Below are 23934 nucleotides of genomic sequence, written 5' to 3'. Positions count from 1 at the left end.
CAGGGGGCAGAGGCGCCGATGCTACAATGGCATTATGCGTACCAGTGTGCCAGTAATATAGGCCCAGCTGTTCATCAATGTTAAAGCATGAACTGCAGTCATGCTGGTTATATACTGTTAGGTAGAAATTGGGTCAAGCAATAAATAGACTGTTAGTCTCTTATAAGTGGTGAATCACTCTGACATGCAGATGTGGTTTTAAATGTTAGTTCACAGGTTATTTTATAATGAGTAAATAAAAGTCACGTTTTAACTCATCCCTAAATTTGGGTTCAGTTACCCTTTTGGGTAATTAGGTATTAGCGGCCGGATCCGATGGCACCAGAACCGCTGTCCTATGAACTTCCATTGAGAAGTTATGATTATTCATAGGTTTGGGAATTTTAGCTACAAACATCCAGGTGAATAGGGATTAGGACCATCCCGGGGGGCCAAACAGGTAGTGACCGACCAAGGGGTTAGAAGGCTTGTGTAATGCTATGTGCTCTCTCTTTGTCTCGCATGCTGTTGAATTATAAAGGGGGAACAATGTTGAGTAACATGCGTGAAGGAATTGGAACCAGCTGAAATCCGATGCAGCCCAGCTCACATGGTCGAACACCAAACCGGTAACTGACATGTTTCATCGGCTTATATCTTTTGTACTTCACTTGTATTTGCTTATATGGCCATTGTATATGTATAACCATTGCATATATTGTGTTTTGCCTAGTGTGCCCTTAAGGCGATTAGATATATAATTTAACCATGGGCTGCTCTTTTATATCGATCCACAAATTTACACATCCGTGTTCTCAGCTTTAACTTCACATGCTACCGGCGCTGGTTTCTGGTCCGATATAATTCCGATATTGTTACGCTCACGCCCGGACTGACTGGCGTGAGCGTGATTAGTGATCCCACTGTACCATGAACCGAGGAGTGCCTGGAGGGGCGTAACTAAGTATCAACCCGATCCGACCACGCTTGCACGGCGGCTCAGTCGACTCCGTGAACCAAGGAGGAACCGAGCAGAGGGACCAAGTGCTACTCCAGGTCAGACCCCGGTCACAGCTGTTGACCCACACCGGGGAATGCAGGAACAGGCAGGTTAGACTGGCATACGGACTGGTGGGTATTGGCAGGCACGGCTGGTATGCAGACAGGGGAGTACTGGTAAGCACGGCTGGTATGCAGACAGGTGGGTACTGGCAAGCACGGCTGGTATGCAGACAGGTGGGTACTGACAAGCACGGCTGGTATGCGGACAGGTGGGTACTGGCAAGCACGGCTGGCGTTTTTGACAGGGAGATACTGGCAAGTACGGCTGGAGTGCAGACAGGTAGGTACTAGCAGGTTGGAGCGCAGGCTGGATAGGGTCCAGTACAGACTGGGAGACAGGAACAGAGCAGCAGATGCGGTAGACGAGCAGAGTAAAGCGAAACCGCCGGAGCGGAGGACAAGGCAGAGCGGAACCGCAGGTGCGGTGGACAAGGCAGAGCAGAGCGAAACCGCCGGAGCGGTGAGCAAGCAGAGCGGAGCGAAACCGCTGGTGCGGTGGACAAGGCAGAGCAGAGCGAAACCGCCGAAGCGGTGGACAAGGCAGAGCAGAGAGGAACCGCCGGAGCAGTGGACAAGGCAGAGCAGAGTGAAACCGCATTTGCGGTGGACAAGGCAGAGCAGAGAGGAACCGCCGGAGCGGTGGGCAAGGCAGAGCAGAGAGAAACTGCTGGCACGGTGAGCAAGCAGAGCAGAACAAATCCGCAGGTGCGGTGGACAAGGCAGAGCAGAGCGAAACCGCCGGAGCGGTGGACAAGGCAGAGCAGAGAGGATCCGCCGGAGCGGTGGACAAGGCAGAGCAGAGCGGAACCACCGGAACACATGGAAAATACAGGAAGATGGCTAGAACACAGGAGGTAGATACGGAGGAAGGGAAAAGGGACAAGCAGAACCAGATACACACAAGGTACTTACAATGAAGTAGCGAGTAGACACAAAACTCACAAACAGAAGTGCAGAGACAACGAGTTGGAGTTAGGTGCAGGTTCAGACACTGCAGGAAAAGGGAGGGTACGGACATAGAGACAAACAGGTAACAGGCTAGGAGACAGTTCAGACAGGAACTGATACTGCAACGAGATACAGGAACGAGCCTGGGTATACAGCCCCCAGGGTGGCGGAAATGGACTAGAAGTCACAGATAACAGGCCTGGGTATACAGCCCCAAGGGTGGCGGAAACAGACTAGAAGTCAGAGATAACAGGCCAGGGTATGCAGCCCCCAGGGTGGCAGAACAGACCAGAAGTCAGAGATAACAGGCCAGGGTATGCAGCCCCCAGGGTGGCAGAAACAGACAAGATACAGGACAAGACCTGGCAACTCAGAGGCAAGGAGCACACTGATAGTTAGTGTTGCTCAGGCACCTCCTTCTGGGTGGAGGGGGTTTAAATATCCAGTGACTCACAGCAATAGGCTGGAGACGCATTAGGGGTGCGCCCACAGCAGCTATAAGAATCAGGAAGTAACCGGGCCGCCGCCCTAAGCAGTCAGACAAGAGACATGCACACAGCATGAACTGGAGCAAGGTTTGCAGGCTGGACTGATGGGTAAGATTGCGGTCTTGCATGGTGGGAGGTGGTGCACTATGCAAGCACGCTGCCAGGGATGTTACAGATATCAGACCGGGCTTATTTATAACGAGGAACTGGAGGCAGTCCCACCGGGCTGGAAGGGCTCTATTTTACTGGTGCTACTGAAAGGGGCCTCTCAGGGTTGTGAGTGAGTGTAGTGCCACGTCAGCGGCTGCGTGGGCCACCTTCCCTCACTCCCTGTGCCTCCCTGGGCCCGTGTGGACTCCCCAGGGGGTGCGGAACATCACGCTGGTGCAAGTGGGGAGACCATACTGCATGATCCCTCTGACGTAATAGTAACGTCAGGCAGGGTGGCGAGGTGCGGGTTTGTCACATGTGGTGACAGCAGTGGGATCTGTGGGATCTCTCTGGTGCCATCCTTCACAGATGAAACAGAATGTTTAACACAAATTTTTTCGAGCAGGATTGAAGCATCTATATCTTTTTTGGTCACTTAGCATTTCTCCTCAGGACCACAAGTCATTTTACAGTCTAGAACCTGGTTGATTTCATACTCCATGATTGGATCAGAATCAGAAGAAGGAACCGTTTTGACTGTAGAAGATTCTTGGACTTTTAAGGGACAGGGGACGATCTGCAGATGGCGAGATAGAAAGCGAAGAAGCAGAAGCAAGGACACACTCAGGCTCACTCATGTCTTTTCTGTAGTTCTCTTTGACCCCATTCTTAGTGAACACATCTGGGAAGTTCTGATAGGAGACAAGAATATTAGAGGCAGCAGATGCTGAGCAGAGTTTCTGAGTAGCTGGTTAAAGCGGAGTGTGATGGCTGTAGATGTGGACCCACTGCACCACTGGCCGGGCTTACTCTGGAAGGGTCTAGTCACCAGGTGCCACTCCAGGGCAGTTCCCGGACCTGCAGCAGCTGACTGAAAAGTCAGAGACACAGATGCGAAGCACAGAGGGCGTAAATAGAGATGTGGTCAGAAAGTTCAAAGTCGGGCAGGCAGCACAGGTTCAAAATACGAGGCTGGGGTCAGAAGTGGAGAGGTCAGACAAAACGAGGAAACAAGCCGGGTTAGTAACAGGAGAGACAAAACTATAATGCACCTTGACAGGATACTAGAGACCCACTGAAACTAGGAACCTTCAGGCAAAGTGTGGAGGGTGGAGCTGCCTAATATATTCCCTGTTGGCAGGGGATAGGCCAGGGAAACAAAACTCTGCAGGACACAGAAGGGTTAAATTCTTGCAAAGTCTGGTCATGCCTCCCTATATCCATGTGGAGACTCCAGCCACATGAGGATGCAATAGTGCTGGGAGTGCTGCACGAGGCAGTTTAGCGTGATGGCCTGACACTGGGAGGAGCAGAGCAGTGAACTCAGTGAGTAGGACGGTGCTGAGAAGGCGTGCAAGCTAACGGCGTGACATGCAGTTTTTAAACAGTTATGAACGCAAGATGACTCGCACTGGGCGATCTGGTTGGATGACCAGTCAATAACCTGGAGCATGTAGCCACGGAAGTTACAAAAGCACCGGTGTATCAGGTAGCACTGACCAGGATGCTGGACAAGAGACTTGGGTATCCATCCGCTCATATCTAGTCCCAACTGTCCTGGATTTGTGTCTACACTCTGCAGTCTCAGGCATCTGCTGAATGCCCCACATTACCAACGCCCCTCTGATATCTCCTCCTGGTGGGGGAGAAAGAAATAGTAAATAGGTGTGGATTGGGGTGTGGCCATGGGCGTGGCCGATAAGCCTGCCGCATGATGTGTCCAACTTTCTGTTTTTCAAAAGTTGGGAGGTATGCCACTGCACCTGCATATGGTCTCACAAGGGGTCTGAGGATCTCATCCCGGTACCTAATGGCAGTCAGGGTACCGCGGTCTAGCACATGGAGGGCTGTCCGGCCCTCCGTTGGAATGCCTCCCCGCACCATTAATGACCCACTGCCAAACCAGTCATGCTGGAGGATGTTGCAGGCAGAACGCTCTCCACGGCGTCTCAAGACTCTGTCACGTGCTTAGTGTGAACCTGCTCTTATCTGTGCAATGCACAGGGTGCCAATGAGGAGTCTGACAATTTTGGTGTTCTCTGGCAAATGCCAATCGCCCTGCATGGTGTTGGGCTGTAAGAGAACACCCACTTGTGGACGTCGGGCCCTCATACCACCCTCATGGAGTCTGTTTCTGACAGTTTGCAGACACATGCACATTTGTGGCCAGCTGGAGGTCATTTTGCAGAGCTCTGGCAGTGCTCCTCTTGTTCCTCCTTGCACAAAGCTGCTGGGTTTTTGCCCTTCTACAGCCTCCTCCATGTCTCCTGGTGTACTGGCCTGTCTCCTGGTATCTGCTCCATGCTCTGGACACTACGCTGATGGACACAGCTACCCTTCTTGCACAGCTCGCATTGATGTGCCATCCTGGATGAGCTGCACTACCTGAGCAACTTCTGTGGGTTGTACTGCAGACACCTCACTGTGCTGGCAGTCCTTCTTCATAGAGGACAGTGGAAGGTGTAACCTGACACCTCACTGTGCTGGCAGTCCTTCATCATAGGAAGATAGTAGAGGATGTAACCTGACACCTCACTGTGCTGACAGTCCTTCTTCATAGAGGACAGTGGAAGGTGTAACCTGACACCTCACTGTGCTGGCAGTCCTTCATCATAGGAAGATAGTAGAGGATGTAACCTGACACCTCACTGTGCTGACAGTCCTTCTTCATAGAGGACAGTGGAAGGTGTAACCTGACACCTCACTGTGCTGGCAGTTCGTCTTCATAGAGGATAGTAGAAGGTGTAACCTGACAGTCCTTCTTCATAGAAGATAGTAGGTGTAACCTGACACCTCACTGTGCTGACAGTCCTTCATAGAAGATAGGTGTAACCTGACACCTCACTGTGCTGACAGTCCTTCTTCATAGAAGATAGTAGGTGTAACCTGACACCTCACTGTGATGACAGTCCTTCATAGAAGATAGTAGGTGTAACCTGACACCTCACTGTGCTGACAGTCCTTCATAGAAGATAGTAGGTGTAACCTGACACCTCACTGTGCTGACAGTCCTTCTTCATAGGCAGTCTGTCTTGCTTTGATGAAGAAGGATTTGAGATGCTTTTCAAAGTGGATGGTCAGTTAAAGGGGTTTTCCATTTTGAAAAAAGAGGTCCCCGAAAGACTGGATACTTGTAAAAAAAAAAAAAAAAAAAGGAAAAGCACAGTACTCACTCTCCCTGGGTCCAGAACCAACTCTTCACTTCTGCTCCAGTCTGTTTTTTTACACTGGTGACATCACAACTACAGCGCACTCTGCTTCACTCCTGTAGAGCTCAGTGATTGGCTGCATGACATCACCACTGCAGCCAAACCAAGGATGGAAGCAGTGTTGAAGATCCATTGAAGGGTGGTACTATTTATTTGTTGTTTTACATTTAGGCAATTGTTTCAAAGTGGAAACCCCCTTTAATGAATATGATGGATGTTCACTCGAGCCCCTTTAAAGCTATTTTAAAAATGGAGTTATTGGATGAAGACGGCGATACCCTTGAATGTGACTTTACAATGTCATCACTCCAGAACAGTACAGGACACGAGTCTGCAGCCATTGTCGTCCGGTGATCGCCCCCGGTGTCCCCGGCAGAGGTCACGGCACATGACGTCACGACTGTACACTCAGGAGACGCTCACTTATTAGTGTCCCCAGCTCCACCCATTCCTGCACAAGGCACGCCCACTCCGTTCCTGTGCCGAATTATGATGACGTAACCAACCGGCTTCTGATTGGTCGGCAGAGCTGTACCACTTTAGTAGGGGTGTTCTAGCAGCGCTTTGCTTTCCATTTCTGCCTCTCATGGAAATGCTCGCGGCACGGCAATCCCTTCTCGAGCGCGAAGTGGTACAGTCTGGGCCTCGCTGTTTTTTCGTTGTTCCCGGGAGCGGAAGGAGCCTGGAGTCCGGTAATAGGTGAGGGTGTCTCTTGTGGGGAATAACGGAGCCAAGTGCGGGGGCGAGTGGGGTCCCGAGAATGATATTGTGCACGGCGCCGTCACGGGAGGGCGCACTGTGTGTGCTGCACGGTGCAGAGGACACTACGTGTGTGCTGTGTGTATAGCCCAGTGAGCAGCCTGCGCCCATGTGAGCAGTGCAGGTGGTACGGGCCGGCCGTGTGTCCTGTGTGCTCGTACAGTGTGCACTGCTATGGCTGCGAGCTGCACACGCTCCCCATGTACAGCCTTGCTCGTTATTACATCGCAGGTGCTGTCATTCCTGACATTTGACAGTTTAAGAAGTTGGCTACTTGATCTCAAAAGTGGCCACTGAGTTGACTGCTTGATTTGTGCGGTGTCGGATGAGGTTGGCGAGTCTGTGGTCTTGGCCTGGTGTCGTGGTCCTGATGACCCGCTGGGGTTAGCGCTGACGCCCACCTGGGTTGTACCGATGCTGAGGCCTGTGCTGCTCTCTGGACCGCGGTGATGGGGCACCGATCAGTCCCACAGTCCACGCTGCAGCTGTCACTGATCATGCATGTTATATGAATCCTCAAGGACCGTGGTGATGGGGCACCGATCAGTCCCACAGTCCACGCTGCAGCTGTCACTGATCATGCATGTTATATGGACCCTCAAGGACCGCGGTGATGGGGCACCGATCAGTCCCACAGTCCACGCTGCAGCTGTCACTGATCATGCATGTTATATGGACCCTCAAGGACCGCGGTGATGGGGCACCGATCAGTCCCACAGTCCACGCTGCAGCTGTCACTGATCATGCATGTTATATGGACCCTCAAGGACCGCGGTGATGGGGCACCGATCAGTCCCACAGTCCACGCTGCAGCTGTCACTGATCATGCATGTTATATGGACCCTCAAGGACCGTGGTGATGGGGCACCGATCAGTCCCACAGTCCACGCTGCAGCTGTCACTGATCATGCATGTTATATGGACCCTCAAGGACCGCGGTGATGGGGCACCGATCAGTCCCACAGTCCACGCTGCAGCTGTCACTGATCATGCATGTTATATGGACCCTCAAGGACCGCAGTGATGGGGCACCGATCAGTCCCACAGTCCACGCTGCAGTGTCGCTGATCATGCATGTTGTATGGACCCTCAAAGACGACAGTGGTCACACACGTGCACTACCGTCCTGTCTGTCTATGGGACTGGACAAGATAAGCGTGCACAGTTGGCAGCTCTGCCAGTCCCCTAGTTATTGCGTGTAGCTGTCTTACAAGTGACAGATGCACCATTGAGTTAAGATCTGGGAATAATATTTGCGGTGTGGCGGGGCACACTATCCTGCTGATTGGGGATGCCATTAGGGTACACCGCTGCCATAAATTGGTGACCTGATGAATGCCAGTACCTGAAGTTGCCGCTACCACCACCAGCTTGTCTGCTTCCTGGTGCCCTCTCTCCCCTATGTAAGTGATGCACCCGCCACCTGGCCGTCCACAAGAAAACCTGACTTATTAGTCAGACTATCTCCTCCCTTTGCTCTGTTGTCCAGTTAGAATATTTCAGTGCCTATTTCTTTTAGCAGTGGACAAGTCACTCAGATCCTTATTCTTTCCACTTTTTTCCTGCTTTTTAACTACTCCTCCTCAAAATCTGATCACAAACCTACTGCCTAATACCTCGGACAGGGGCCATTGTCACAAAATGAGTGGTGTTCTCTTCAATGGCTGATCTGAGTGTATTAGATGAAGGGCTGCTGTCCCTTTTGGAGGTGGCTTTGGAGCTATTTTGGGTCTATTTTTTGTAAATTCCTGAATAACCTCTTAGACATTATTAATGATAGATTATGGAGACTCTGATTTTCTCTATGGCATGCCCCTCCTTTATGTCTTCTGGTTGGTGGCCTCCCATAGAGGTTGTTGAGGACTGATCTTCTGAACACTTAGGCCTCATGCACGTTATCTGGCTTCCGATCTGTTCACTTTCTCTGTAGCATGAAGTCACAATAATGTGCTGATTTTTGCCTATGAAAATTTTTATTTCTCCATGTGAGGCCACAGTTTTGCACATTTTTCATCTATTTTAATATTCCATTCCACTTTCTTCCCCAAAAGTCAGTAGAAACTCAAAATAAAACTCAGTAGTGTAGTTTGTGCGTCTGTACAGGGCTCCAGATGGTGCAGTATTTGTCATGTGGCCTTTGTGCATAAGGCCCCCGAACGGGGAACTCCAGCCATTAGAGGCGAGGAAGCCACCCCTTCACTGAGTATAGGGCCCCAATCTGGCAGCCGTCTTTCATGGATGATGTTTACAGAACACAAATCCATTTATTGTTTATGGGCATTTTCACATAAAGACTTGTCTACTTTTGATCCAAATTGTGGAAATGAGCTCAGACAAAATAACGGATGGTACTTGGATGTTATCTGAGTGCTGTCCATATTTTTTTTAACGGTTAAGGGATGGGAGAAACTTAGGATGTGTTTCTTGGAGGATCAGTTTGCCATATGAGAAAAATGGTTGCCACACTGATTCTAGGAATGGACATATGGATCTCGAGTTTTCTGGGGTCCTAGTGGTCAGACTCCCAGTTATCAGCAAGTCATCCTCTTTCGTATGGAGACTCTGAAATCCACCTCTGAGATTGATGACCTCTTGCATAAGTAACATGGCTGGCATACTCATGCTTTATGACATTTGGGTGATTTTGGCCCCCTATGTGCTGCGGTCCCAGCTTGTAGTCACCACTCGTGCTTTTCCCGAGTAGCTTTACAGCTGACGTATGTGCATTACATTTTTCTTATCTCTTTCATCAGTAAAGAGACGTATATGTTATAAATTGTTGGAAGTGGAAATATGTCATTCGCGTTTTTGAATTGCCGTCATGTTTTCCAGGACACAATCGGGGAGCTCCAGCATGCAAATCTGACTGAAGATGTCTTCTGCTGCCTCCTTCCTGAAGAGAGACCACCATGTAGAAACGTAGACGGAGCTCACCTTTGGAGCTGTGTCGGTAATAGAAATATAGCTACTCTACAAAGATGGAGGTCTATGTTTTATACGGCACAAGATTTAGTTTTTTTCTTTATTACCCATCTTCCCATTACAGAGTCAGAGCGAGAGAGTGACAAACACAGCTATGGACTCAGAAAAATGCCCTGACCCAAGAGACACCCAAGAAAGACCGTTCTCTCCTGAAATCGATCACGAAGGTGACATCGACTCTGGGATTGAGGATGAGCTGAGAGCAGAAGACAGCGGCTCCACAATCTTTGTAGCATTTAAAGGAGACATAGGGGATATCGATCTACAGTGTAAGCTAGAAAAAATTTTGCAAGGAGTACCCGATCTGATCAGCATGGGTAAGAACATTTAGCTTGTTAGTGCTCCTAGTTGCTTAGTTTTCAATATTTTAATATCCTAGATTAGTGGGAACTGGTCATCAGATTTATGGTGCCCAAACCATGTGCATGAATCAGAGTTTGGCTCTTACAACCAGGTACTTTTTTCTTTAAAATACTCCCCTTATTCAGAGAAAACGTAGCGTGAAAAGCTTGCCAGGAGTGTCTTGAATGACATGCGAGCTACATTTCTCAAAATCTAGGACTCGTGAATAGCATACATCCATCCGCATCTGTCAATCACTAGTCTGTTTCTAGCCTAATTATGTACCTAATGCAAAATATCTGTAAACTCCTGGTTCCCCTTATCTCATCTTTTCTGTACCCCTCTCCCTCTCTGTCCCCCAAAACACTGCTTTTTATTCTTTCTTTCTTGGGTGTATGTGTTTGAAGCTGTATACTTGTGTAGGTTACAGTTGGTTATTCCTGTATTACTGCTTTCCATCTTGGCACTCCTGTGTAGCATAGGCTGAGCTTCATAAGAGACCGCAATTTTCACAATATATCAATACTGTAGTATAGAAACTAAAATGCTTTTTATTTATTTATTTAACAAACTTCAGAATTTTTCCGTTGTATCATAGAGCAAAACAACCTACCATGTTTTTCGGACTATAAGACGCATTTTTTTTCCTCCAAAATTTTGGAGGAAAATGGGGGGTGCGTCTTATAGTCCGAATGTTGGGGGGGGGGGGGGGGGGTGTATGTTTGTGTGTGTGTGTGTGTGTGTGTGTGTGTGTATATAGATATAGATATAGAGAGAGAGAGAGAGAGCACTGAATATTCATCCTCCTTTAATAGCGGGCACACGCCATTGCCCGGCAGCAGCAGGAGCATTGCTGCGGCTACGCTGTGTGCCGGCTATTAGGGAGCATGAAGTCCCGGCGTGGGGAGCAGTGATTTCTGGCAGCTGATCTCCCCTTGTGAGCCGCGCATGGCAGTGACTCCATGCGCGGCTCACATGAGATCAGTGTGGACAGACAGGACGCAACGCTGGAGGAGAGAGAAGAGAGGTGAGTAGGAGTGTTTATTTTTTTTCTTGTGCAGCGTGATGGATATTAGGGGGGCCATGCATACCAGGATGAGGATGAGGGGGGGCATGCGTACCAGGATGAGGTTGTGAGGGGGGGGGGCATGCGTGCCAGGATGAGGATGCGAGGGGGGGGGCATGCGTGCCAGGATGAGGATGCGAGGGGGGGGGCATGCGTGCCAGGATGAGGATGCGAGGGGGGGGGCATGCGTGCCAGGATGAGGATGCGAGGGGGGGGGCATGCGTGCCGGGATGAGGATGCGAGGGGGGGGGCATGCGTGCCAGGATGAGGATGCGAGGGGGGGGGCATGCGTGCCAGGATGAGGATGCGAGGGGGGGGGCATGCGTGCCAGGATGAGGATGCGAGGGGGGGCATTCGTGCCAGGATGAGGATGCGAGGGGGGGGCATGCGTGCCAGGATGAGGATGCGAGGGGGGGGGCATGCGTGCCAGGATGAGGATGCGAGGGGGGGGCATGCGTGCCAGGATGAGGATGCGAGGGGGGGGGGGCATGCGTGCCAGGATGAGGATGCGAGGGGGGGCGTGCGTGCCAGGATGAGGGCCACGTATAATAGGAAGGGGGGCAATATCTACCAGGATGGGGGGATATTTTCAGAATTGGGGGACATTACCCCAATACCAGTGTCAGCAGCAGACCCACTCCCCCTTAACAGTGCATCGTGACCACATTTTTTGCTTAAAATTTTTTCTATTTTCCACCTCTAAAGCCTAGGTGCGTCTTATAGTCCAAAAAATACGGTACTTAATGATAAGATTTACAAATTTTATTCTATTAAAAATATATATCTTTTTTTCTATGGTCATATTGTATCAGTATTTTCTATGGTTGTATATTAGGGTTACTACTATCTAAGCTATATTCTTTTAATCATACATTGGGCCGTTGGGTTCACACAAACTGGACAATTTGCGGCAAGTACCTTCATTTTTTAACATATTTTCTACAGCAGTAATGCAGTTCCAATTTCATATATTCATTGTTTACATACTATAGCTTTAATTTGTTAATGGCTCACTGACAAGAAGAACTGAGCACGTTATAATGTTCTAACAGCAACATGCGAAAAACGTGACATCTTTCAATGAAAAGAAAATAGGAAAATATATGTTCATTAAAGAGGTTGTCCACTACTTTTACATTGATAACCTATCCTTGGGATAGGTCATCAATGTCTGATCGGCCGTGATCCGACACCCCCACCAATCAGCTGTTATCGGTGTAGGCGGCGCCAGCCGGAAGTACCCACTTGCAGAGCTGGCCATCTTCTGATAGTGGCCGCCACAGGGTACTCCTCAACTGCCTCCTATTGATTTGAATGTGTAGTACCAAGCCTCGGCCACTTCTAGATGACGGATGAGCTTGGCAAGTGAGTACTTTCGGCTGGTCGGCTGCCGTCACCAATAACAGCTGATCGGCCGGGGTGCTGGGTGTCTGACTGACTGATCAGACATTGATGATCAATCTAAAAGTAGTGGACAACCTCTTTAAATGTTTTTGGTATTGTATGGATTCTACGTTTTTGCTTTTATCTTGTATTCTTTCTCTTAGTATGAGCATCTTTCCAGTTGTGTTCATGTTGTTGCTGTTTGGTAATAGATGTACCATTGAGTTGTTTTACTGTGCTTGCTATGTAGATTCCAACCAGCTGAAGCTTAGAAAGGTGGAGCCGTGGAATAGTGTTCGAGTCACCTTCAACATCCCCAGAGAGGCCGCTGAACGCCTGCGCCTCCTTGCCCAAGGCAACAACCAACAGCTGCGGGATCTAGGAATTCTGTCTGTCCAGATTGAAGGTATAATGTCGACATGCGGTTGTTTCTTTGCCAGTACAATGCAGCACCCTGAACTTGTGCATTTTGCTAGGAGGGAATTGCCAATTCAGTTTTTTTGCAGATTGAAGTTATAAACAGGCATTAAAGGGTTTTTGTCTTTTCACTCAACATTTTGCATCATTCCCATCAGTACATACAGGGAAATCACATACGATGGTCAGCATTTCAGATATTTGTAAGTACTGTAAAGGACGAGCGCAGTAACAGGACTAGAATGTGCCTAAAAAGATCCGTGTTTTCCAGGTCTCTAAAATGAGTGACCTAGCCTTAGGATATGAATACCAGATTGGTTTGGTTCCAAATCTTGGCACCCTTCACAATCAGCCGTTTAAAGGGGCTACAGCCTTTTCATTGGTTGCATTGCTCCGTACACCTGAACGTGCACTTTTCGTAATGCAGTGCTGGATAGTGAACGTCACTTTGTTCACCTGAACATGCTAAAATGAACCATTGTATGTGACTGGAAAACCTTTACTGCAGAAACCATGGTGAGGAAAGGGATTGTAGTGGGAAATTTTGTTACTTTGGTTACAATCGATTAGGTTTATTTACTCTACCTTTTTAACACCACATGTGTTTTAAAGGGATCCTGAGACGTCCAAAAAATGCTATTTAGCTGCAGATGTAGGGTCAATCTGCAGGTAAATAGCGTTTAAACCCTGTGCAGTGGCTACAAGGAGGAAAAGAAGTTTTATTCTCCCTGCAAGCGCTCACTTTGTCATTGGGGAGGCGCAGGGAGCGATGAGTCACTGATCACTATACTGTGAGCGCGATATAATCACTCCCAGCACTTTGACAGTCCGCTCTGCCACTCTGTAGTGTGTGTGTATTTCTTCATTTTCTCCCTGTAGCCACTGCTCCAGTAAGTCAACTAAACAAGATTTAAACACTATTTACCTGCAGATGGCCGCTATACAGGTGCATCTCACTAAATTAAAATATCAGCAAAAAATTAATTTATTTCAGTTTTTTAATACAAAAAGTGAAACTCATATATTATATAGAGTCATTACAAACAGAGTGATCTATTTACAGTGTTTATTTCTGTTAATGTTGATGATTATGGCTTACAGCCAATGAAAACACAAAAGTCATTATCTCAGTAAATTAAAATACTTTATAACAACATCTTGAAATTTTTTTTTTAAAATACGAAATGTTGGCCTACTGAAATATATGTTCAGTAAAGGCACACAATACTTGGTCGGGGCTCCTTTTGCATCAATTACTGCATCAATGCGGTGTGGCATGGAGGTGATCAGCCTGTGGCACTGCTGAGGTGTTATGGAAGCCCAGGTTGCTTTGATAGCAGCTTTCAGCTCGTCTGCATTGTTGGGTCTGGTGTCTCTCATCTTCCTCTTGACAATACCCCATAGATTCTCTATGGGGTTAAGGTCAGGCGAGTTTGCTGGCTAATCAAGCACAGTGATACTGTTGTTTTTAAACCAGGTATTGGTACTTTTGGCAGTGTGGACAGGTGCCAAGTCCTGCTGGAGAATGAAATTTCCATCTCCAAAAAGCTTGTCGGCAGAGGGAAGCATGAAATGCTCTAAAATTTCCTGGTAGACGGCTGCGCTGACTTTCATCTTGATAAAACACAGTGAACCTACACCAGCAGATGACATGGCTCCCCAAACCACCACTGATTGTGGAAACTTCACACTAGACCTCAAGCAGCTTGGATTGTGGCCTCTCCACTCTTCCTCCAGACTCTGGGACCTTGATTTCCAAATTAAAGTTGGAACTCTGGGACCTTGTGGAGTGTGTCAATGACTGCCTTCTGGACATCTGTCAAGTCAGCAGTCTTCGCCATGATTGTGGAACCTACTGAAACAGACTAAGGGTCATTTTTAAACGCTTAGGAAGCCTTTGCAGGTGTTTTTTGTTAATTATTTTAATTTACTGAGATAATGACTTTTGTGTTTTCATTGGCTGTAAGCCATAATCATCAACATTAACAGAAATAAACACTTGAAATAGATCACTCTGTAATGACTCTCTATAATATAGGAGTTTCACTTTTTGTATTGAAGAACTGAAATAAATTAACTTTTTGATGATATTCTAATTTAGTGAGATGCACCTGTATCTGCAGGTATAGCTTTTCTGGGTGTGTTCCCTTTAATGTCCAGGCCATTTTTAACAATTTTCTGTTTGTACAGGATAAGCTTTGATGTTTTGACATTCTGACAAAGTTGGTTTTTAGAATTATCAGTTATCAGCATGAGGTTTCCATGTGCTTTACCCATCTGATTAAAGGAATTTTTTTCTACTGCGTTTCAGGAGAAGGGGCTATTAACCTAGTATTACCCCAAAATCCATCTCAAGAGGTGAGGATGAACGGCCCGGTGGCAGCAAGTAATGCAATGAGGATTGACCCCAGCTTTGCAGTGCAGAATAGAGCAGGTATGTCTAGCTATACTAGGTCAATAATGATTGCCTCCGGTGACTCCTTTTCTCACGCCTAGCTCCAGAAGACATATTGGCTAGTCAGTTACTATGTGTGGTATATAGCTGCAGCTTTTGAGCGTTGGTGTCAGTCACACAAAAGGTGACACTTTTAGGTGTTACCTTCTCTGAAATCTAGACCTAGCACCCATCTATAGTTTTCTTTTAACTTGCATTAAGGCCTATTTCTGCCCATAAACTAGCACCAATTGGTTATATAGCCAAGATTAAATGGCCCACATGAGCTACCCAATCAGACCCAAACAATATGGGGTTTTGCTCATTTGACAGCTGATCGGCGTCATGTTTACATGGGTTAAATGGTGACTTAATTGTTACCGTCCTATAAAATGTGAATTTTGTTATGTCTGTGACTGTTCAGGCTTGATCAGAATGAACAACCCCGCAACAACCTCTATGATGTCCCAGGGTCCCCATGTTTCATCAGCTATGATGGCTGCCGGTGTAAGCAATGAACTCCAGCCCAGGACTCCTCGGCCTCCTTCACACCAAGGTAAAATGGATGAGATGAAATAAAACTTTCAAAGACCATACAATGAAAAATCCTAGATCAACCTGTTATTTTTCAGCAGTCTGATGGTTTAGGGTAGTAATTGCATTTTGGTTTTGCACTGCTGCGGATAGCGCTCTATTGATCCCCCGAACTGCATGTCTGGAAAAGCTGCTTTACAGTGCAGGCGGCTTGACCTTATGGTTGTCACTTACCTAATCCATGGTCACCTTTTTGACAAACTTATATCACCTCAAGTGTACACCCTGTTAATATATTTCTGTGCCCACTTTCCCCCAAATGTTTTTTTTTGTCTCCCGTTACATATTTGTATACCTAATAATCCTGATTCTAAGGAAACTATTGATTGTGTCTGTTATAAAAAAAAGTTCCAAATTTGAGAAAACCAAATAAAAACAGTTTGAAAAGAGAAGGTGCCTTTGTTCTGCTGTTTTATAGAGGGCCCAGAAGTCACCCCCCCAACGCTGGTCACACTGCCGTCAATGTAAATACCATTTTAATGCTTGCTGGCAGCACCATGCTAACTAGACAGACTGACATACATTGGGAAACTAAAGTACATTTCCTTAGCTTGAAAGTTTTATACCATGATGAAACCCATCCAGTAAGTGATCTAAATTGATGGGTTATCCATATAATTCCATAGGTGTTGATTTAATTTATTGATGGTTATTTTTGGAAGGAAATAATGTATTCATTTTTCCTAAGGATTGTATTGTTTTTTCTTACCAGTCAATGTCCCATAGGTGGTAATGTGCTTATATGTGTTTCTTTTGTTAGATATTATGGATCCCTTTGTGCCTGGTTTAAATGCACAGCCACAGAGTCACCCCTCCAGTTCCATGGCTCCCCAGATGCTCCCCATGCAGGGTGGTGTTGGTAATCGGCCAGTCAATCCAGCCAACTTTCAACAGTTTCAGCAGCAGACTCGTCTGCCCCAACATCAGCAAGTAACTCAAGGCCTTCGTCCTGCTTTCGCAACCCCTGCACAAGTTCCTGTGCCCCCAGGCTGGAATCAGCTAGCATCAGGAGCTCTGCAGCCTCCTCCAGCACAAGCAAGTATGGGGACCGTGGCCTCCAACCAACAGTGGAAGAAATCTGGTCTGGGTGGAGGTCCATTACAGCAACAACAGCAGTTTCCACCAAGGCCATCACTGTCCACAGGACAAACACCTTCTCACCCCCCACCTCCATACCCATTTGGCAGCCAGCAGGCATCACAAGTTCACTCTAATTTCCCTACCATGGCCAATTCAAATCAGTTCAGCTCACCTCCAATGAAACCAATGCAGGGAGCACCTCCAAGGGTGCTCACTCCATTGCAGCAGCCTCATCTTTCCAAGTCTCCTGCCTCATCTCCTTCCTCCTTTCAGCAAAGCTCTCCTGCCTCATCCCCTACAGTGAACCAAACACAACAGCAAGCCATGGGACCACGGGCAGGACAGGGCGGCACATTGCCTCAGGGGTTTCAGCAACAGCCTGTAAGCTCTCCAGGGCGCATGATGCCACAGGGAAGCACAGCAGGAAACTTTATGATGCAGCAGAATCAGGGTCCACAAAATATTCACACAGGTACGTGATTACCTAATGGTGTATATAGTTCTTAAAATGACAAAAACTGATTTGTGCCATTTAGAGAAGGGTCATTGTTCTGTGTAAATTTACCTATATTTTTCTTCAGCAGTAGAGTAAAAATAAGTAGCCCACATTTGGGTGAAGGAATGTGAAATGCGTTGCATTTGTCCTATAAGAAAATGTATTGTGTTCTTAAAAATACAGCTATATTTCAAGCACATGGACCAATATAAATAGAAAACAGACAACCCCTATAATACTACTACTGGTGTCATGCTGATTGACAGCTGCTCTCTGCTGCCTAATTGGAGAAAACCAGTTGTTACTCAGCATGATGCCAGTAGTCCCGCTCTGTCAACAGGAAGATAAACCGCTGCTCTGACAGGGATCAGGTGAATCTCTGTTAGGAGCGGTCAATGGCCGGCGCCGGGTACAACAGACAGGTAGTTGCCTCTGATAGCAACCACATGACTTTTTTTTTTTTTAAAGTTCCAGATATCCCCTTTAAAGCAGAGTGATCATGCTCAGGGCTGTGGCGTGAAGCTGCTGCTAGGGGACAATGTTCCCAACCTCTCCTCTGTATCTTCACAGTCCATGAATGTAACACTGCTCTGATCATGTTCTCACAGCGATCAGAGTTGAGGGCAGTAAAACAGTGATGGACACATGAAGCACTGCAGAGAGGCAGGGAGCACTGATACAGTACTTCTGGTGACTCTTCTGAAGAGATTTCCCCTGCAGCCGTGGGTACAGTATCTTACTGCTTAATGCAAAGGGAATGATGTGCACGGCTGCTGAGGACATGGCTTCTGAAGAAGAGTCATCAGAAGTCAGTGCTGTATCAGTATTTCCTGCCTCTCAGAAGTTCTTCAGGTGTCCTTGACTGCTCTGATCACTGTGTTCTTACACCAATCAGCGTGAAGATCAATGTGAAGGTCATGGAAAGTGAAGATACTGAGGAGAGGCAGGGACACTGTCCCCCGGCAGCAACAGGCTTCCTGTTCCCTCCTCGTGTGCATTAGATACATCTATGGTGCTGAGGAATCAGTGAGAAGCCGTTCCAACAGCAAGATGGAGTCGTGCTTCCATTGAATAATTGGTATATAAATTAATGTTTTTTAGATACTGACTGCTTTGAAAATCAGTATCTACAGTACAGACCAAAAGTTTGGACACACCTCATTTAAAGATTTTTCTGTATTTTCATGACTATGAAAATTGTACATTCACACTGAAGGCATCAAAACTATGAATTAACACATGTGGAATTATATACTTAACAAAAAAGTGTGAAACAACTGAAAATATGTCTTATATTCTAGGTTCTTCAAAGTAGCCACCTTTTGCTTTGACGACTGCTTTGCACACTCTTGGCATTCTCTTGATGAGCTTCAAGAGGTAGTCACCGGAAATGGTCTTCCAACAATCTTGAAGGCGTTCCCAGAGATGCTTAGCACTTGTTGGCCCTTTTGCCTTCACTCTGCGGTGAAGCTCACCCCAAACCATCTCGATTCTGTTCAGGTCTGGTGACTGTGGAGGCCAGATCATCTGGCGTAGCACCCCATCACTCTCCTTCTTGGTCAAATAGCCCTTACACAGCCTGGAGGTGTGTTTGGGGTCATTGTCCTGTTGAAAAATAAATGATGGTCCAACTAAACGCAAACTGGATGGAATAGCATGCCACTGCAAGATGCTGTGGCTGCCATGCTGGTTCAGTATGCCTTCAATTTTGAATAAATCCCCAACAGTGTCACCAGCAAAGCACCCCCACACCATCACACCTCCTCCTCCTTGCTTCACGGTGGGAACCAGGCATGTAGAGTCTATCCTTTCACCTTTTCTGCGTCGCACAAAGACACAGTGGTTGGAACCAAAGATCTCAAATTTGGACTCATCAGACCAAAGCACAGATTTCCACTGGTCTAATGTCCATTCCTTGTGTTCTTTAGCCCAAACAAGTCTCTTCTGCTTGTTGCCTGTCCTTAGTGGTTTCCTAGCAGCTATTTTACCATGAAGGCCTGCTGCACAAAGTCTCCTCTTAACAGTTGTTGTAGAGATGTGTCTGCTGCTAGAACTCTGTGTGGCATTGACCTGGTCTCTAATCTGAGCTGCTGTTAACCTGCGATTTCTGAGGCTGGTGACTCGGATAAACTTATCCTCAGAATCAGAGGTGACTCTTGGTCTTCCTTTCCTGGGACGGTCCTCATGTGAGCCAGTTTCTTTGTAGCGCTTGATGGTTTTTGCAACTGCACTTGGGCACACTTTCAAAGTTTTCCCAATTTTTCGGACTGACTGACCTTAACTTCTTAAAGTAATGATGGCCACTCGTTTTTCTTTACTTGGCAGCTTTTTTCTTGGCATAATACAAATTCTAACAGTCTATTCAATAGGACTATCAGCTGTGTATCCACCAGATTTTTACACAACTGATGGTCCCAACCCCATTTATAAGGCAAGAAATCCCACTTATTAAACCTGACAGGGCACACCTGTGAAGTGAAAACCATTTCCGGTGACTACCTCTTGAAGCTCATCAAGAGAATGCCAAGAGTGTGCAAAGCAGTCATCAAAGCAAAAGGAGGCTACTTTGAAGAACCTAGAATATAAGACATATTTTCAGTTGTTTCACACTTTTTTGTTAAGTATATAATTCCACATGTGTTAATTCATAGTTTTGATGCCTTCAGCGTGATTGTACAATTTTCATAGTCATGAAAATACAGAAAAATCTTTAAATGAGAAGGTGTGTCCAAACTTTTGGTCTGTACTGTATCTAAAACAAGTAATCAGGCATATAATTACATTTTTTAATTTGAAAATAAAAGTTTATTCTTACCGACAGGTCCTCTTTAACTTGTTCCTCTTTAATGTTTCAAGGAGTTCCCAAACGGCTTCCACAAGGTTTTCCAGCAGGACAAACAAATGCAAATTTTCTACAAGGACAGACTCCATCCAGTGCAGCTGGATCACCGGCCAACATCGGAGTGGCGCAGCCGCAGGCAAACACTGCTGGGCAGGCAACTGGTATGTATCTCTCTGAGGAACTCTACCTATAGCCAGCAATGGCTCCCGTTTATGCTTCAAAATGCAATAAAAACTAAGAAACTTCTAAAGAAATGTTCACTGTGTGGCGCAGGATATCAGCCATGTCCTCTTCACTTTCCAGTGTTTGCAGCAGGAGCCTCCCCCTTACCTGTCTACAGTAGGACAAAGGTTGCTAAGCCCCATTCTATTAGTCGTTCCTCAGCCCAAAGTTGAAACATTAAGAAAGAGAATAAAATAAATAATCCTCCAGTTTCAGCAACTGTAGCCGTCAATTTTATAGATATTAGGGAATAACAGTAACCCATTACTTTTATAGGAAAGCTGGGAATTGCAGCAGCCTTGGGATTAAAATGAGTCCTCTCTGTACCCCAGTTTCTTCACCAGTTATGATAAAATAGAGTGATGCATTGATCCTGACCCAGATAGATGGAAACCAAGCAGGTGGGAAGATGTATATAAATGTTGGCCGTCATAAAGCACCGAGCATCGGTGGTTGCTTTGAACAGTCATTCTGTGCTGACAGTCCATTTAATTTGCAACAGTTTAACCTCAAAATGCCAGCGTGATGGTAGCATTTAGAAGGCTTCCATCATGACTGCCGTCACTTCTCCCAATTGTCACCCCTACTTGATTCAATTGCCTGATGCCAATGACTTGTCATAGCAGCTTGGGGTCTACTGAAGACCCCATGTCTGCCATGTTAAAGCCCATATGAATCCCAGCCTGTTGCTGGACTTCATATAAGATTGCCTACACAATACACTGCAATACTAAATTGACAATCAAGCGATCACAAGTTGAAGTTCCCTAGGGAGACTAATTTAAAGTTTAAAAAAATATATACATTTATATAGAAACAAAAAATGGCAATTCAAAAAAGTAAAAAGTTCTGTTTTTCCAAGCACATCTACATAACGTTTCGGCTCTGGCAATGAGCCTATTTCAAGTGCTGCTCATTACCAGAGCTGAAACTTTGCGTAGATGGGTAGAAAAACAGTGCCAGATTTTGTCTTGCCACCTGCGTAATTGCCCAAGCTAATGGGATAATAACATATCTTATAAGGCTAATGCGGAAATGTAAGCAAAAAAAAAATAAAATGCTGTTTTTTGGTCGACCAGATTCCACAAAAAATGCAATAAAAAGCGATCAAAACGTTGTATTCCAAAATATCAATTCACAAAGAACAAGCCCTCAAACAGCTCAATCGACTGAAGAATATAACTGTTATGTGTCTCAGAAAATGGTGACACAAACCAAATATAAAAGTTGGCCAGGTGCTTTGTAATGCATAAGGATCTCTATAAAACAAAACCCAAGATGTCATGGCAGAATTGCATTCTTTTTTTCACTATTTCACTGCACTTGTAGTTTTTTTTTCCAGCTTTTCACTACCATTATAGAATAACATGATTGATCTCATTCAAATCCAAACTTGTCCCTCACTAAACAAGCCCTTAAATGACTGTCGACGCTAAAATTTAGTTATGCCTCTTGATGAAAGGGAGGCAAAATTATAGCGCAAAAAAACAAACAAAAAAAAAAACTAAAAATTGCCTGTCCCCTAAGCGGTTAGATTAGATATGCATATAGGATTGTAGTGTCTGATAGTAATCACTGTTTTTTTGTGTCCTTTTGTAGGTAGTCAAACAAATGGAGCTTCCCACAGTCAGATGCAAGGATCCCATGGTGGTCCTAATCTGATGCAGACCAATCTGATAGGACTTCATAACAACCTGAATGCCCAGCAGCCAAGTGGAGGTGGGGTGAGCCAAGTGAATATTGGTGGTTTGCATGGCCAACCCCAGCAAGGAGCTCAATCTCAGATTCTTGGCATGCACCAGCAGATAATATCCTCCCAAGGTCAAATGGTGAACCTTCAAGGTCAAGCCCCTTTGAATACACAGGGACAGCTGGTACTTTCAAGAAATCAGCTTATGTCACAGGGACAGATGTTGGGCACATCTCAAAGTTTGGGTCAAGCGACTCAGAGAATGACACCTCCTAAGCAAATGATTCCCCCTCACAGTCAGATGATGGTGTCCCAAGGTCAAACGTTAATGCAGCAGAATCCTGTCATGGAGCAAATTATGCAAGGCAATAAACAGGGATTTAGTAACCAAAACCCAGGAGGTGTGATGGTGGGACCTAGCCAGATAGTAAGGGGACAAACCCCAGGTCTGGCCAACACCATGTTACAGTTTCCGGGGCAGACTGTTTCCCAACAGGGCACAGCAGGTGGTAATCCTTCACAGGGTGGTAATATGCAGGGTCAGGTCATCCGACAAACTGGACCTGGCCAGCATCTTCAGCAAGCCCATGCTGATGCCACAGCTCAGTCTGGCAGTGATTTGGGCGCTATGTTAAATGACATTTCCATGCAGCAACAAGGAAACATGGCACAACACCAGCAGCACTTGCAGAACATGCCAGGGAGTGGTGGCCCTGGACAACACTTTCCAGGCCATGGTTTACCTTTTGCATTTGGTCAAGGGGGCAATGGAAATCCGCTTTCCTGTGGTCAAAACCCAGCTTTCCCTATTAATAAAGATGTCACACTGACCAGCCCTCTCCTGGTGAACCTGCTTCAAAGTGACATATCAGCTGGACACTTTGGTATGAACAACAAACAGAATAGTAATGCTGCCAAACCTAAAAAAAAGAAGCCACCAAGGAAGAAGAAGAACCAGCAAGTGGAGGAACATATGAGGTAGGTAGAAAATGAGAAGGGGAACTCGATTTCATGTCAATTAGAACCCTAAGTGAAGACTTATTTTCTTATATATGCAAAGATGAAGGTTCAGAAAATCATGAACATACTGTATATGTGGGTTCACAGGTCATTTACAGCCCATGGCGCAGCTGACATAAGGCGAGTTGAACTTTTTTCTCAATGAAGAGGGACAGACACAATATGAGATAAAGAACAGGTCACTGGTTGGCATCTGCAAGATACATTTTCTGCACTGGTTCCCTGGCTAACCTTGGTGTGTGCTGTCACATACGGCCTTCCCTTCTTAATTCATAGATGGGGCATATATCAAATTAAAAGGGGTTTTCTACCATTTTCAAAAATCTGCTGAATGGTGTGAAATAATGTCACTCAGCTTAAAGCACCACTCCAGCTTCTTTTTTTTTTTTTTTTTTTTTGCAGCGCTGCATTGGCACTTTTAACGGTAACTCCCCTGCCCCCCCGGTCACTGGTTTTTGGTACTGCTCCGCTCCTGCAATGCCATCTTGTGAGCACAGCCTCTCAGTGGTCAGAAATCAGAAGCTGTGTCCCAAGCTCTCAATGCAAGTCTATGAGAGGCAAAACGAGGCTCTCATAAAGTTGTATTGAAAAGTGACTTCCGTTCTGCTCCATGGAGCTGCCTCCAGGTCCCTTTTTTGCTGAAGACTGATGGGATTGATGCTGAAAAATGATGAACGCGGCAGAAGATGAGATTGAGACAGGGTGCAGGGAATTACATTTAAAGCGCCACTCCAGTGGAGCAATAACCCCCCCCCCCCCCCTGCTGGAGTG

The 23934-nt window shown here is 46.4% G+C and overlaps 1 protein-coding gene across 2 annotated transcripts in view; it reads left to right on the top strand.

The window, feature by feature from the left end:
- Positions 1-6350: 6350 nt before the first annotated feature.
- Positions 6351-23934, top strand: part of NCOA6 (nuclear receptor coactivator 6) — a 42076-nt gene continuing 24492 nt past the window's right edge. For both annotated transcript variants that reach the window (XM_073683778.1, XM_073683777.1), the window contains exons 1-9: positions 6351-6535; positions 9428-9545; positions 9642-9894; positions 12619-12774; positions 15097-15219; positions 15644-15775; positions 16574-17365; positions 20246-20392; positions 22053-23121. In XM_073683778.1, the coding sequence (XP_073539879.1) occupies positions 9672-9894; positions 12619-12774; positions 15097-15219; positions 15644-15775; positions 16574-17365; positions 20246-20392; positions 22053-23121 (2642 nt within the window). In that variant the 5' untranslated portion in view covers positions 6351-6535; positions 9428-9545; positions 9642-9671. The remainder of the gene's footprint in view (positions 6536-9427; positions 9546-9641; positions 9895-12618; positions 12775-15096; positions 15220-15643; positions 15776-16573; positions 17366-20245; positions 20393-22052; positions 23122-23934) is intronic.

Source organism: Phyllobates terribilis, unplaced genomic scaffold, assembly GCF_046119375.1.
Source record: "Phyllobates terribilis strain yellow unplaced genomic scaffold, ASM4611937v1 Scaffold_5__5_contigs__length_657084704, whole genome shotgun sequence".
Classification (NCBI taxonomy): domain Eukaryota; kingdom Metazoa; phylum Chordata; class Amphibia; order Anura; family Dendrobatidae; genus Phyllobates; species Phyllobates terribilis.
The sequence above is the reverse complement of the archived record's forward strand: the minus strand, read 5'-3'. Positions and strand labels throughout refer to the sequence as shown.